The sequence below is a fragment of the Falco cherrug genome, chromosome 11 (genome assembly GCF_023634085.1).
Source record: "Falco cherrug isolate bFalChe1 chromosome 11, bFalChe1.pri, whole genome shotgun sequence".
Classification (NCBI taxonomy): Eukaryota; Metazoa; Chordata; class Aves; order Falconiformes; family Falconidae; genus Falco; species Falco cherrug.
The window spans coordinates 31958443-31975098 of record NC_073707.1 but is presented as its reverse complement, the minus strand read 5'-3'; the positions used below and the strand labels follow the sequence as shown (position 1 = coordinate 31975098).

Sequence of the window (16656 nt, the reverse complement as noted above, 5' to 3'; positions counted from 1 at the left end):
CTAAATTCCTATCAAGCTTGAAGAACTTAGGCTCTACCTTTTTTAATTTTTACAGATTTGTCTTGCAACACAGCCCAACATGGAAGTTGTTAGAAGGTACAGCATTCCTCCTTATTGAAAGTCAGACTTGAAAGAAACCCTTTTCATATTAAATATGTTTTCAAAATTCATCTAGGCATTAACAGAACAACCTTTTAGAAGAATTTGTGAGTCTTCTGCACAAAATAAAAGGGTCTTTGTGGTGCTCTTGGTAACTTACCAGCCTCAAATTATTGAAAAGCATCTACAAAATTCTGGAGTCAGGTGGGACAAGATGCATCTGAACGCTGGGGAGGTAGTGCCGGGGTTGTGACTTGTGCCATCCCAAAATATTTACAGTGTGTTCATTTGAGCTGAAAATAGCTGCGGTACCGTAGTGATGGTAAATCCTCCAGATGTATTAATAAGGTGTTTTGTTGAGGTTCATTCAGGTTATTCATGTAATAACAGGGGCTTGTGCCTCACGTCAGACTTGTGTTGCAGAATCTTCTGAGCTGCTCCTACATCACAGCGTGTGGTCGGGCTGCTGGGAATGGCTGTCTTACAGAAACCTGGGGCTTTCAAAGGCTTTCTTTGGGGCTACGTGGAGTTGTAATAAAACAAACTGTTTAATTGTGAAATACAGCCTGAAACTAAAGTCTCTTAAGACCAGAAATGCTACAAGCTGTGTCAGCTGAAGTAGTTGAGGAGATAGAATCTAAATATTCCGAGATCAGGTGGATCTGCTTTTTTCAGAAGGAGAATTTTTTACCTTGTGTAGGAGTGAAAAGATAAGGCTATCTATCTATATCTATATCCTATCTGACATTTAAACACATTTTAAACATTTAGAGTATATTCTGAATGTGCCCCTGCATTCCTTTGGGAGATAAATGCAGGCCAGATGAAAGAACGTAGAGGAATTAAACTAAAGTGACAAAATCAAACTGCAGGGACACTAAGAGGAACAGCGCAAAAGCATTTACAAATTGGATTTTTATACCTCCCAACAGTGATGCCTAAAAAAGTGCGAGGGTTCAGTGTGCTAAAATTGGATCAAATGCAGTCGAAGCGGCGGAGTTTCAGTAAAGTGGCACTTTGTGGGTCTCAGCTGAACTTGACCACGGTTGCTAAAGTGCTGCACACATCTTCAGGAATAATGGGAATGTGAAACTACTTTTTCTTAGTCTTTGGCCTTAAAATGTGTGTGTCCTGGAGCTGTTGGGTCATCCCGGGCTTTCATCTGCACTGTGCAAACTGATCAGACGTGAATGCTAGAAACAAATACCTACCTTTACTGAAGGTAGTAGGTACATTACTCTGCTGCTTATCTTTGCTTTTTGTTCCAAATGCCTGCTTTATGGAATGGAAGGTGGGGTTTGGTTTGCTTTGTTTTTTGTTTTGTGGTTGGCTTGTTGTTTTTAAATCAATTGTTTATTTTTAAGCAGCACCAGTTGTTGTGCTGCTGCTGGCTAGAGAGGAAGGAAACTCATCCCAAATTTCTATGGCAGGCTCCTGTTTTTTCGGGACTCTCTTAGTCTTGCCTAAAGCCACGACCTGCTATTTGAAATCCATCTGTTCACTTTCTCTTAATTTGTGTTCTAAGTGCAACATCTTCTGCTCTAGCATGTGAACTTCCAATTCATTTTTATTTTATATTCTTTCTTTTTGGAAAGCACTGGCAGTAGGGCAGCAAAACTGACTGTGTTCTCATGCTGCGTAAATAGAGGCATATAGGTTTTGGGTTTGTTACAGGATATTTTTAATTATAAGAACACCTCTCTGTTTAGACCCTCTGAAGAAACTTGTGAAGCGCAAAGAACAAAATCAAAGCCTGTGAGTCTGCTGGTAACTTCTGGTGTTTAGATTTCCCATAAAAGAAACCCTGACTTGTAAAGCAGCATTTACACGAGGGGTATATGGAAAAAGTTGTCTGACTTGTCGTGATGGATTATAAAGCGATCACAAATCATCTTTGTAAGGTATGCAAATAGTGTAAGAAGTGACTGGCGAGATGGGTCCCTGAGTTTAAGGAGAATGATTTGTGCTGATTAAAAATAAAAAAAAGTATCTACAGATACGGTATTGGCAGTGAGCTCGTTGGCGTTGGGTATGGGCAACAGACCTGAGGCTGGATGAGCTTAACTCCGATAAGATATATTTAATATAGATATTAGCTGTGTTCTGTGAACTGAGATTTATGGGGATTTAAAGAAAGAAAGAGAAAAAAAACAAACCAGAGAAAAGATTTAGTGATTTGTTTCTAAAATTAGTAGAGTATTTAAGTTGTTGCTATAGAATATTCGATGATAGAATGTGTATCTGTACAGTACAACCTTAACATGCAAGTAGTATCTTACAATAGCAATTTTGAGCAATAAATGAAAGCATGAAGGTTTTTTTTCCCCACAGAGATTAGTAGATGGTTTGTGCCAGCAGATAGGTTTTAAACTTCATAAACTTCTACAAGATTATATCCTTTGGGAAGAATGCATAGCACAGAAACTTAAAAAAAAAAAAAAAAAAAAAACAACATGAAAAATCACAAATAATACAGACAAATCCTAGATTAACTTGTTTCATAGGCAGAGTGTTTGTAATTGGTAACTTTCTTTTTATTGAACATTTAATGGGGAACTGTTTATTGTTTCCCTAAGCACAATTTTCATGAGCATTTACTATTTTTTTTTTTACAGTTTATAATGAGTTTAGACAAAGATGGATCTATTCAAATGCAATGTCATTTCAGCGTGGTGTAGTGAGCTGTGTGTTCTTGAAGTATTTACAAAACATGATTACAGAACTTGTTAAATGCGCATAGGTAGTTTAAAAAATACGAAAGAAGCTTGAGGTTTCCTTGTGTGGATTTTTTTTTTTTTTTTTTATCAACAGACTGAGGGCCTAAAGGAATAGAGGAAGTGAATGGACACCAATGTATCCAAATATCTCATTTTGCCTAAAAGCAAGTGCCGGCAGATAAATGCCCATAAAGGGATTTCTTTCTTAAGCCCCATGGATTTTTTTTGCAACTTTTTGTGTGAGTTAGAAATGAAAACCATTCATCTAGTGCCCCAAAGAACGGCCTTATTGAATGGAATAACAGTGTAATGTACCATTGAAGGCAGGATTGAAAGTGATTATCTTGTTAACTCTTGACAGTTACCGCCAGCTTGAAATAGAACTGGCAGGCTTGATTTGCAAATGAATTAGAGCTTTTTCATTTTGTGCCAGGATCATCTTTTTATATTCTGATATGACAGATGCTATGTTCCACGCTTTTGTTTCTCTTCAGTTTTATACTTGCAAATAAAAAACAAAAGATTATGATAGTAATTTTATTTGCATCTTTTCTCTAGGAGTTTATTCTTTGTCTAGAAGTTTTTAATCTTATATTTTTCAAAAATTTGTTTAAGAATAGTATTGTTCCTGCAGAATAAAATTTCATTAGGTTAAGTACAGTAGTAATTGGGTGAATGAGGAGGATTTAGAAGCTTTCAGAAAATGGAAAATTGATTGTACTCGAATTGTTTTAGTGCTTAGAACATTTACATTTTCTCACTGAATTACACTTAAATTTAATGTTCTTCAGTACTAAGAGTTGAGTGCAGCTGAGGAAAACCTAACCTTTTAAATATTTATCCTAACAGTATGCTAATAGAAATACATGTGTAATTAGTTTCAGACTTAATGCTGATAAACTGTGTTTATATTCTGCAGCCATCCAAACACAGATGGTAAGGTGTTAGGTATGATAATTATTGTGCACTCTTTATATGTTCCTCATTAACCTGTAACACTCTTTACTAGTCCGGAGAGTTTTTACTATAGTTATGCTTACCAACATTAAAACTTGTTCTGCTTTGTTTAATATGCAGTGCAGTGTTCTGTGCATTTACACTGCTGGGCTTTTTGCTACTTTTGTAATCTATTCTGTTCTTTGAGGCTAATTAGCAACACTTCCTACTACCACTAATGTCCATTACGGAAATGTTTTCATACACTTTCACCTACAGGATGTGTTTTAATTGAATATCTACTAAATAATATTACAGAAAAGGTAAAACAGGCCAAAGTTGTCTAATTTATTTAAGACTGGTTGACAGAGATAGTGACATTCCAAAACCCGAAGCTTAATTGCTTATGTTTGCTGGGAATGTCAACGCTGATTAACAGGGTTCTACTCTTTGTGAAGGGAACCATGTGCACAGAGCAGGAAGACAAAAACCCACCCAGAACCCAGGGAAAAAGCCAACAGAACCTCACTCCACATACTCTGAGGACTCCAATGTTACGAGGTCCTTGGAGTTGCCGGGTTTATCCGAGAGATGGCTTGAACTAGCAACGAGGAGAAAGAAATCTGCTTTGATAATTTATGAGATTTCCATATCTGACCTGAAGTCTCGGTAAAACAGAATTGGGAGATTTTGGGGTAGTTATCTTGGCTATCATTTATCTGAGAAATACTTATGGAGGAAAAGGGATGATTTTTTTTTTTTTTTTTTTTGTAGGGTCTGTTTGAAAATATTGATTCTGTCAACATGGTATTTTTTTGCCCCTCTATTTAGTTTCAGTATTTATTTCAATTGCATAAAATCTTGCATTTTACTCTGTGAGGCAGGGTTATATGTATTTTTTTTTCTTCTCTTGAATATTTCATAAGGTCTATTGGGTACTGATTCTTCTTCTCTCTAGGATAACATATTATGGAAATTGTTTCACCTTGTGTCCTGTTTAAAGTCCCTGGTTTTAGCATGATTCAATTTAGTTTGCATTATACTCTACTGAGTTCTTCAGCAGTTCCAAGTTATTCCATATGTGTTTGTGTGGGGGGGTGACTTCTGCTTTTCTTCCTGCTTTTGATAAGTGACCTTCATATGATCTTCTTGAATCTTTGTTACATTTAAATTTATTAGGAATTGGCCAAACTTCTTACCATTTTTTCCCAAGTGAAATCAATTATTTGGATGACTGTAGTGAGCGAGCCACTGAGCATACCACCACCAGCTTTGGAGTCTTTGTACTTCAGGATCAGTTCCATATCGTTTGAGTCTGATACGAAGTAAGAGCAAACGAACATTCCACCCTTTCAAAAATGTCATGGATGCTTTTTCTAGCAGAGGGTAAGATTCTTTAACCATTTGCTCTTTTTCGTGAGAGTTTGTTCTGCACAAAAGATTGGAAAGAGCAGCAGAAATTTACTAGTTCAGCTATATCTCATCTTGTTGAGCTCTTATGTGAGAAAGAAAATTCTCAACCTAATGTATTATGTTGGTTTTCTGGATGCTTAGTGCTATTGGAGTAACAGCCAGATGCCTGTCCTGTGTTTCTTTTCACCGGTACCCTCTCCGATGTTGGCACTGCATACCTAAATTATTTTCACTATTTTATTTTGTAGTCATTTTATTGTTTGCTTTGATCTCCAATAATGGAAGAAAACAGGGGTTTTAGGTACAAGGAGCCACAACTCTTAAAGCCATTACAACTGTCAAGGGATTCACATGGTATTGAGAGTCTGTGTAACTTACCTAAGTAGTAGGTTGCAGAGATTTTGATTTTTGTTGTTGGTAATATCATTTGCATACGTTATTTGGTTACTTTGGTTACATTTTTGTGTAAAAGAGGCAGGAGGAAATACCTTTCTTTTATGGATTTCTCCTCTTGCCTTTTGCATACTCCCTTTGATGTAACTTCCACTTACGGCAACAAAAATATAGCCCTGCTTTTCAGGTTTTTCTTCATAACCCTGAGGAGGTTGAAGTGGGTAGTGTTGAAAAGCAACGTGTTTGTTGTAGTTCTGTTTCTGCACGTTACGTGCTCATTGCCAGCAGTTCTGCCAGACCGTCGGGTGGCATTGGACCAGCTTGGCGTTGAAAGTCAGTAGGGGTGAGTTTACCTGTTCACCCAGGCGAATCGGCACCGTCCTCCAAAAGATAGTGTCAGAGGAGAGGACAGGCACAGGGCTTAGATTTTTGTGTGATCTTCGCTGCGTCTTTCAAAGCCTACTGAAATAAGCGTCCGTGGTCTGAAATCGGATTTGGAAACATTAGCCTATAATTTCACAGACAGCACGGTAATACAAAACCTATATAACTGAGTGGAATACGATGGGGGTACCCATTTTGAAAAACTGCGCCCGGGGCTCTATAACTCTGAAGCTGAAGGTCAAGCTGGCTCAGGGAAGAACTTCAAGCATGTTGTCCCTTCTGAGCAGTCGCGGTGCAGACGCCATAATCGGGTGCTTTTGCTCTAGTTGTTGCCAATAGGGAGAAAGTACTTTTTTCTGTAGCAGGCTTTTATTTTGCTGGAATTGAACAAAGGCATGATCTGGCCATGACTCTTTTACTCCTGATGTCTGGCATGTTCTCTGAGCTTAAGATTACTTAGGGAAGTTATTCCAGAATACAGCGTGGTTTAAATGTTTGCGTAAATGCGTCACTAAACAGTGATAAGGTCACAAGTACATCGTTCAGGCTACCCAGCCAGTTGTGATTAAACTGTGTGTAAGTACACATGATGCTGTATTCCAAAATGTGCATGCACGATAAAAATTAGAAAAAAAGTTAAAAACCTCAGGGGGAAAAAACTATTCTTTATTTTCCTCCTCCTCTAAAATTGGCTGCCTGGAACACCTTCAATCTGATTGTACAGACTTTTGAGGCCGACGAAAGTAAATCCAGCAAAAATTGAATATATAAAATAAGAATATATAAAAGTGGGGGAGCAGTTCTCCATCTTAGAGATGTCCCAGGGCTGAATTAAATAGTGTGTAATGATGTGGAAAGCTAATTTTGTCTTCCCAGGAATACACAGAGCCCAGCTCTAGTCTTGGAAATTATGAGATATTTGCCTTTAAACTCACCATTGGGAGAGCTGATCTTGCCACAGGTTGGCAGAGTTTTGGATGGGTGATTTCCACATTCTGAGGGAGAGAGGAAATTGTTACCAGCTGTTGGTGGTGGTGTTTTCTGGGATTTGGAGTATTAATGCTGCTAGATTGAGCAGTTGTGGCAAGTGTAATAAATTCCATATCCAAATCTGATTTAGATTTGTTTGATTATCTATTTTTACAGTGCCTACTGACAAGCAATACATCTCTTAGCAGAGCACTTTTGAGAAGACTATGAGTGTCAGAAGCAGAAAATGATGTGGCAAAGGCCTCGTGGAATTTGAGATGCCAATCTGCTAAAATAAAGATGATACACAGAAAGGAAGGTCTAGAGACAGCTGACTAGTCTACTTCTCCCATGGCTGTCACCGCCACTGTAGTTGTATTCGGTAGGACTGCTTGTCACTTTGACTGTGTTGGGTCAGCATAGATTCCTCACACTGAAGAAGCTGAAGGCAGGAGAGGCAGTGGCCTCACATCTTCTTTTCCATAGCCCTTGGTATAATTCCTAATATCTAAGGCATATTTTTGTTCATTTCTGTTTTCTCTTCTATCTACCTTCAACACAGAGCTTAGGGAGGTGGGAGAAAGGACCAGACCACCACTCCGGCTTGGTTTTGCGTAGTATTTATGCTTATTTAGATTATTGTTATATTATGTTTAGCCCATTTTCTGTTTCTTGTATTGGTGAGTGTTTACTATATAGCAACTGCTGAAGTTTATAGAGAGCTCTGAAGCCTTCTGAAGAGGTTCGGCTGTTCATTTTGAGGCAATGTGTCTAGAGTACGAGTTGGGGCTGATAACATGCAGAAGAAAGCAGGTGGGTGTGCTACTGGGAGGAAGGTCTGTGGGGAAGGCCATTAGATGACAGCAAGCAGCAGAAGCATCTTAATGTGAGGATAAAGAACAGAAACACATGAGGTTCTTTCAAGAACATCTTTCACTGTGAGGTTCTTCATCCAAGAGGAATTAATTGAAAATGATGTTTGACAGATTATTGAAAGGATTGTGAGATGTGATTGTTGAACGATCCAAGACAATTTTAAGAGTGAGAGCCCTCTATGAAAATGATCTGTAACCAGTTGGGATAATGCTGCCTGATCAACAATGCTGACACATTGGCATTCGTGGGGAGTGGAGGTAAAAAGCCTTCGCCCGGAGCGCTGCGTGTGACCTGGTTCCTGCACTTAATGTGGTGGGACTGCCACCCTTGCTAGCTACGAGGTGATTTATTCATTTGGCTTCTGAGGAGAAGAATGAGAGACACTGGGACTGTTCTGTCAGGGGCTGGAGCACTTGCCTGGTGAGGGGACCTGAGGGTTGGGGTGGTTCAGCCTGGAGAAGAGAAGGCTCTGAGGGCACCTGGCAGCAGCCACCCAGCCTGGGGAGGAGGGAGATCACCACGAGAAGGAGCCAGGCTCTTGGGACTGGTCTGTGGTGGGAAGGAAGGGGCAACCAGCACAGGCTGAAGGAAAAAAAAAAAAAGAGACGTTTGGAGGGGGTGGAAGGGAAGGATGGTCCCAGTGCGGACACTGAATCCGTGAGATGGTTTGCCTGCGACAGCTGGGCTTTCAAGAGCAGCCTGGATGAAGCTGAGCAGCCTGGATGAAGCTGAGCAGGCATAGGTCTGCATGCCTTCAGCCCGGGCTACCTGCGGGTGATCCACACTTACAGGTAATCCATCACATTATTCTACCGCCTGTGGATTCTAACCAAAAAAACTATGGCAAAGAAAACTTCTTAACTACAAATATAAGGGCAGCGTTGAGAAGGAGTTAATAAGAACTTGAGAGGAACCGAAGAATGTGGGCTGAAGTGGTTTGTTTTCATTTGGACTAAATTTTTTACAAATGTAGAATACTTCCAGTTTGATACTACTGATCTGAATAGCAGCATGAATCTGAATAGCTCTCAACTGTTTGTCATTTTTTTAAGGAGGATAACAGACACCTACTAACAAGCTCAATTGCCTATTTTAGTGATAAGCAAAAATATCTCTGAGATTTCTTTGGTTTTAGGGAACCTGACAGTAATAAAATAAGCCCCTGGCATCCGTAGTGTGGTGTTAATGCTAGCTTCTTGAGGGTGCTTTGCTCCACAGGTCCGGGTCTAAATGTATCCAGTAATTTGTTTAGCTCTGTTGTGCAAAAACAAGTATTAGTTCTACAGTTCCCATGTGAAACTGCTATAAATGTATTAAGATTTCACAAATAATTTCCTTTTTATTTTATCATAGCTAAAGTTTGGATATTTTGAAGATACTGCATATTATTCAGCCACCTTGATTAATGGTTAGTTTTTTATGGGAACCTACATTTATGTACGTGAATATATGTCCAGGTTAAAATCAAGATTTCCAACAAGTGCTAGTGAATATTTTTAGTTTACTGGCAAAGGAACTTGCACTACTAAGTTAACGCTGCCTCAGTTAGTTACCGGCTACACTTGCTAAATTGAATTCCTGGCTTGTTGTTACAGGCCCCTTGTGACCACAGTTCAAATTTAGCTGCAATTTTTTCCCCTGGCATTACCAAAAGCTAACATTTGGATTAGCCAGAGTATTAAGCTTGCTGTGTTTAATGTATGATTTTAAAGTATGTGCACGTCAACTAGTATTTTACAGCACAAAGTCTTGCCTATAGTGGGGAAACACAATTCCAGAGCTTCTCTGATGGAAAAAAGAAAAACTCAAAAATAAAACCAAACTTGCCTAATGCATCAAAAAAACCAAGCGTGGCACCCTGGAGGCGTTCTGAAAGGCAAATATGTGTCTTGTTGGGAACTACGTGGTGTGGTGTAGAAACTGAGTAAAACGTTATTATGAAATGATACATGATATCAGAATGATATAAAATTAATATAATTTTCTTATGGTGTTCCTATATAGGAGTATTATAATAGTGGATGTGCATAAAACTGCTCTTGTCTTTTATTTGTAGCGTTTAATGGTATTAATGGTTAAGGTATTCTGTAGGCATCCAGGGTTATGTACTAGACTGAGCTGTAGCAACAGGTCTGATTTTTGCATAACACAATATTTGAAGTATAGTATTAATGGGAGTCTTAGTTGTATAATTATTGTTTAACTAGAAAGATAAAATTATGCCATGGCTTTACTAGTTGTCACCACTGATTGATGCACGGCAGCCTCTGGCTGGGAAGAGGTTTTCATTGGAAGTGACAGGTGCCACAAGGTTTATTTAGGACAACCTCAACCTTGTCCTGGTTAGTTTGATAATGTTTGCCTTATGTATGTTCAACCACTCCATTTCCTGCGTTAGAGCCTTGTGTTACACCAATATTACTATCTGTGCTGCCTCAACTACAAATTGGATGAACAGCCAGTGACACTTTTTCAATATTATTACATTAAACCAAGTGGATTTTGATTGATAACCTAATATTCAACTAATGCAAAACATCAATCATGGCAAGTATATTAATTATTTAATATTGCGGTCTAATTCAGAAATCGATGTGCTGCATGAGGGGAAGGGAAACTCAGTGTTCCCAGAAGACTTAAAGACAGGGAATGATTAAAAAAAACCCAACCCAACAAACAACAAAACCCTGCTGTACTCTTGTGTGTTAGTTCGATACAAATCTTTATTCATTTGCCAATAATCTCTTCGCATTTTCCACTTCGGGACCTTTTTTATCAGTTTTGAGACCTATAATTGAATTAAGTCTGCTTTCAGCACAGGGCAGAAGGAGTTGCACAAATATTGATGAAGTCATGACAGGGACAGCGCGGGAGACAGAGCACTAACAGGGCAGGTTTTATGCCATTAGTCGGGAGCTCCTCGCAGCAGTGTCTTGCATCCAGCTTCCCAAGTAATTAAATTCTTCACGGCCATTTAGCACATCAAAAATAGACGTGGGAGATGATTTTTATTTCAATACTGAATGGATGTAAATGATGAGTTCTCATTTCAAAATACAAAATAACAGCGTGAGGAAAGGGCATCTTTTTCTCTTGCTTCATTCATGGTACATTCAAATGGGACCCAAGTGTGTGGCAGAGCTTTTTTGAAATGCGTGTGAAGTTATAAATAAAAGCTTTCTGTAAAAAGTCTAAAATACAGTACAGCAAGGTGATACAGCGTGTGCTTGAACGTAGCCTCACTCGGCATCCAGTGAGATGCCATCCCTTTGGCCCTTTGTGTGTGTATCTCTGCCTCGCGCCTTTCGCAGCCTTACCAAGCACTGCAGGGAGCGCAACCCTCGGCTCGCACCGCTTGCTGTCTCAGAGGGATGCAGTGGGGTTTTTGCTCCTGTGGCTTGGGACGGTTGAGTAATTTGTTGAAAAGTTAGTATTATACATCCATGCTACGCTAGATAGTTTGCTAAGTGATTACCTGACGTCCTTGCGGGTGGTTCAGTGCGGGTTTGCCGTGGGTACAGCCGCCGTCCTCAAGGCGCGGTTACACTGCGGGCAGCGGGTACCGCCTGGGGGCAGTGGGAGCAGAGACAGCCCCAGTGTGTAGGGGCCTGGGAGTTGGGGATTTTTAAAATTTGTTTTCCCTTAGTTTTCTTTCAGGTTATCTTTTTATTTATTTATTTTTATATATATAGCAGGCTATGTTGAGGATTAATTCTCACTCTGAATTCTCCGTGCTTTTCTGGGTTTTTGCTTTGACGGTTTGGTCTGTTTTTCTGCAGCTGTCTTTGTGCAACATTACTTCTCATTTTTGTGTCTGTACATTTGTATTTTTTTCAGCTGTCAGAAATCAAATGCAAAGTTCTACTGCGGCTGCCACGACCTAGTTAGTTAATGTACAATTTGTTCAGCCCATCACCTTTGTAAACAGTCACAGAATTTTATTACTGAAGCAGTGGCAAAGCAGAACCATGAGCCACTGATTGTGGATGTGATAAATAACATTATGCGCCGTCTTGTTTTATTTCCAATATGAATAGTCGCTTAATTATTGTAAAAATGTTGTTTCTTTAAATGAGTGCCCTGTTGCATTGCTACCGTTTATTGCAATTTCAGGGCAGCTAAAATTTGAAGTTTTAAATAATTCTGTAGTTGTGCATTAGGATAATTGATACTTTTTAGGTATTGCAATGATTAAGATATTAAAAGTAAACATTTTACCTACTCGAGAAATTACATGGCTTTGACATTTCAGAGTTAAACATGAATCATTATAGACAAGGGTTTAGCAACTATTTAGAACTTTTGTTCCTCTGTTACAGGGACTCTGGAAACATCAAAGCTGGATTAGAACATCTGGTAAGTTTTAATTTTCTCTTGAACATTTGCATCATCTTTGATATCTGCATTCCAAATGAACACTTTTGAATGAGCTTTGAATACCTTGAATTGAGAAAGTCAACCATTTCCCAGAGGGTCAGCTTACTGTTATTATGTGAAGGCACTTACATTTTCATTTATCTTACCGTTTCAAGGGAATTTTAATTTTTTTAAATTACTTTTTTTGATGTAGAGATGAAATAAAATGGACTACAATCCTTGGATTGATGATTGCCTTAATTATAAACAAAAATTGTTTGGTGTTGGATTTTTGGCATATCCTGATCTGAAAACAACAAACTTGTGATTAAAAAAAAAAAAAAAAAAAGACACACACACAATCAAATATTGCATGCATAAATATGGTATGTATTAGTAATTTGAAGTCTGTGAAAGAAGTGCTCAGCTTTGTTTTTTCTCTTGTCTTTGCTTTATAAATAATGTATTGACTTAAATTCCATTCAGTGCTGCAATATAAAATAATTATTGAGGGGCAAAATATTTTTGGTTTAAGTAAACATATTAAAACCGCAAGTGATGGCAAGACATACTTAGCATTAAAAACTAATCAGTTGATCAAAACTGGAAAAAGTACAATATTGTCACAAGTCTGAAGCTCGTTGAGCCTAGGATGTTAGTATCAGCAGTCATCAGAACATTAAGTAGTTCATCTAAACAGATTATTAAATCCCATTAAATCAAAATATTCACTATTAACAGCACGTATATCCCAGTACATCATGAGAAGTGTTTAGGTTCATGTTTAATTTTTCCATATAATATCTAAATAATATATACTGTTCTGTACCGCTAATAAAATAAAATCTTATCACAATGTATTGCAGGAGCATTTGAAAAAATTGCTTTTCTGTTGTTGCTTCCCATTTTGGGAATCGCTTGGGAAATATGATTTGTAGGAGCTTGTGTACCAATATCTTCTTGGAGTAACAGCGGGATGAAAAGGATGTATATTCTGGCATAGTTGTCAACAGTTTCCCCTTTATAATGGTGGCATATTAAATGTTCCATTGCAACTAGTATTTTGAATCTGTAAATGGAATAAATAGCTGAGCGTTATGAATAGTTCGTAGAGCAGTTTGAAAATTAATCTTGTTTGCGAGTTCCATTGGTACCTTGCATGCTAGTTGAATCTCTTAAATAAATTTTTAAAATGTTTCATTCCTCTGCTGGTGTCAGGTAGTTGTAATCTGATGGGTTCAGAGAATTTTTCTAATGCATTATAAAGATGCTGTAGTCTTGACAGATGACCATGACTGGTACTTTTTCTAAATTGGGAGTGCTGCAGGAGCTGGAGCTGCAGGTCTGATTTATGGTGTCACCTCCCAGCAGCAGGTGCAGAAGGAGGCGGCTCTTGGGGGTTTGAGTAGCCTGGGGAGGGGGTGGACCAGGAACAGAGTTCACTGGTGTTCAGGGTTTCTCTGGGATTTGGGGAAAAATGTACTGGGAAGGTGCTCGGCAGGGTAGTGACACCTTGACTTCTTAAGGGGTAACTCACTAGATGTTCAAATAAGATTTTGTCTTCATTACGTATGTTAGCTGCTCCGTCTTTATGCTGGAAACTGTTTTATATCTCAACGTTATGTCAGGCAAGTTCACAAAGACCTTTTGGACTCCCAATAAATTGTAGGGGCATTCCTCAGAAGCATTAAGCCACAGGAATGCTCTGAGTCTACTACTTCCAATTACTGCATCTCCAAATACTTGCTTGTAAGGAAGCTTTTTTCCCCTTAAGGAAAAAGACGAGTCTTTATATTGATTTGGCAATTTGTTATTTAATCCCTTCTGTATAAAAGAGTGTTTCACAATTTGTGATACCATCTTTATGGGGTCTGAATGTTCCCATTAGGTTTATCTGTGTTCGTATCCCATTCACTTGATTGCAGCCTGTTTTACTGCTTACCCTTGTTTAAGTAGCTTCTGCCGTCCTGGTATCTAGTGCCTACCTGCACACCGGAGCAAAATACAGTGGTAGAACAACTGCTGCTGCAAAAAAATACAGTAAATATTTTACAGATTGTTATTTGGAAATACCTCCAGTTTAAACCCAGAAAATATCTTCTTTGTAAACTGGAGAACTTGCCAGCAGGCCCACGCGCTGTTCCTGGGGGTGGGATGGAGCCGGCCCCCCAGAGGGAGCTGTGCTGGGCACTGCTGCTGGCGGGGGGTCCCCCAGCCTGTCTGGCCGACCGCACTGGGGGTCGCAGCTGCACTCCCCGTGGATGGCACCCACAGTGACAGCTGCTCAGAAGATTGATTTTTTTTTCTTTCAGCTAGTTAAGAAAGGAAATTGCAAAGTTGTAAGTGTAGGGGAGTTAGTCTTGTATTCCAAAAATGTTTGTGGTTGTTTGCTAAATTGTACTTGGCTAATTCCTTTTCCAAGTAACATGCTTTAACAAACTGTAGAAACCTTGGAACAGATGAGTTATATATCTGCAACCCTCAATAGGTCCTGTTTTCTATTAATAGCCCTACTAAAAAAGAACCATGGAGCCATACTTGTGGTTTATTCATTAGAGATGCCTTATTTGTGTCTTTTGTATAACATTTCAAAGCAATAACCTGCTTGTCCTTGTGGTCAAGCAGCAGAGTCTGTCCATTTTAAATGATGAAGAGAACCTGTCATTAATAGCTTGTTGAGCCCATCAGCGGTTTGTAAGAATATCTTTATTGTCTGCCAAGAACGCAGGCGCTCCCCGCGCTGCGTGTTGGTCGATCGCCCTCAGCGGGGGCAGCCCGAGCTCCCGCGGCGCTGCCCATCGCAGTGCGTGTGCTGCTGGCGCTCCCTGCTTCTGCGTGTGCAAAGTGCCACAGGTAGTGTGTGTCAAGGTCAGGGATTTGTAACTGATGCTGGTTGACTCCATCTGGCAGCCCTTCGTAGTTTTGAAAGAGATCTCTGGTAGAAAAAATTGCATAGGTGATGAACCAACCCCCAAAAGAACCCCAAAACCCCAACCGCAAGAAGCCCCTCCTTTATCCAGAAAGTGTCAATACTTGCTTACTGGCTATCGCTATTTTTTTGCCTTGGAGCTCGATTTCGGCGGTCAGCCCCCCCCGGTTTGCACTGGATCGGTTTCAGGCTTCTGGTGATTACAGCTCAGTGGTCCTAGTGTGGCCACCGGACAGCGGTGTCTAACAGAATTGTTGGCTTCCTAATGAGCTATAAAACCAAGCAGCCAATTATTTGTGTTCACAAACAATTAATTAACACTCTTAATATGAGTAATTATGTTTATCTTGCTATCCTGGCAAAATTCCACGCTGGTCAATTATATCCTGCAAGCTTGAATTCTCTCTTATTGAAGAAGTGTCAGGCTGAATGGATGATTGGGTTTTTTCCTGTTGAAATAGTATTTAATTGGAAACAAGATTTTTTTCACAAGTTGTGTGGGGTTTTTTGGCTTTTTTTTTTTTTTTAATTTAAAAAGGCATTTCTTTCCACATGTCCTTCTGTAAGATGCTAATTATCAAAACCTGAAAAGAATTCTTTTAGGACTGTGGTGTTTGTAATTTTCACCCCCATCTTCCACTCTTGGCTTCCACCCCAGCTGGGTGAGATGGCTGGGGAGGCCCCTCCGGAGAGGACGCTTGAGCCCGGGAGGTACGAGGCAGCGTTAGAGGAGCACAGGAGCATGGCAACGGGGTGCAGCAGCAGCATTTCAGCACGGAGTTCACTTTTTCTCATCAGAAAAGAGGGTATTGGGTGAAGTCTCCCCGCTCTGGCACGAGAACAGGCACACGGGCGGGACACATGCAGGCGATGCAAACGGGTTGTCCAAACTTTATAACTTTATTTTCTTCCCATTTGGGCAATGGGATTAGTATATCCCTCTGGTGGGGCAAGAATCTTTAGCCTGGAGCTTTCTGCTTCAGGAAGCAGTTGTGCAGAAAGTCTTCTAAAGATGGGAAATTATCATGAAAGAAAAATGTACAAGTGAAATCTTTTTTCTATCATCAAGTAGGTAATCAGATTAGTGGACGGGAAGCAGCGCTGCAAGGTGCTAGTGGCATCATCCTCGCAGATTTTTGTCTGTAGCTTGTGCTGTTGTGAGAAATGCTGATGCATCTATTTCCTTGCTAATTCCAGTCGTTCACAGCTCACTCTCGTTTAGTACATATGGATAGAGTTACTTTACACAGAAGGTAGTTCTCTTATATGTGCTCTTTTAAGTCATTGGCTTGCGATTTGTTCAGGTCAGCATTAAACTTGAATCTTCAACTTGAATCTTCTTGATACTTTGCTTTGTAAAAGGTAATAGATACATAGATGATTCCTTTTGGAGTGTTAAGTGTGAGAGCACAGCCACTGCTCATGCCTTCCTGGTAAGGTTATAATGATAACTAGCCTTTTGGAAGTTTAAAAAAAAATAATTAAGAATTTGTAGAAATAAGCAGGTCGGGGCCCTCTTACAAAAAAATGTTAAATATTGGTTACATAGACAAATTACTCTTTGTAACTGATTAACTGTGTAAC

General features: G+C 39.5%; 1 protein-coding gene across 1 annotated transcript in view; it reads left to right on the top strand.

Moving 5' to 3' along the window:
* RSRC1 (arginine and serine rich coiled-coil 1) overlaps positions 1-16656 on the top strand; it is a 167741-nt gene that overhangs the window by 64076 nt on the left and 87009 nt on the right. Inside the window, exon 5 of the mRNA XM_055723632.1 lies at positions 12107-12143. Within this exon, the coding sequence (XP_055579607.1) occupies positions 12107-12143 (37 nt within the window). The remainder of the gene's footprint in view (positions 1-12106; positions 12144-16656) is intronic.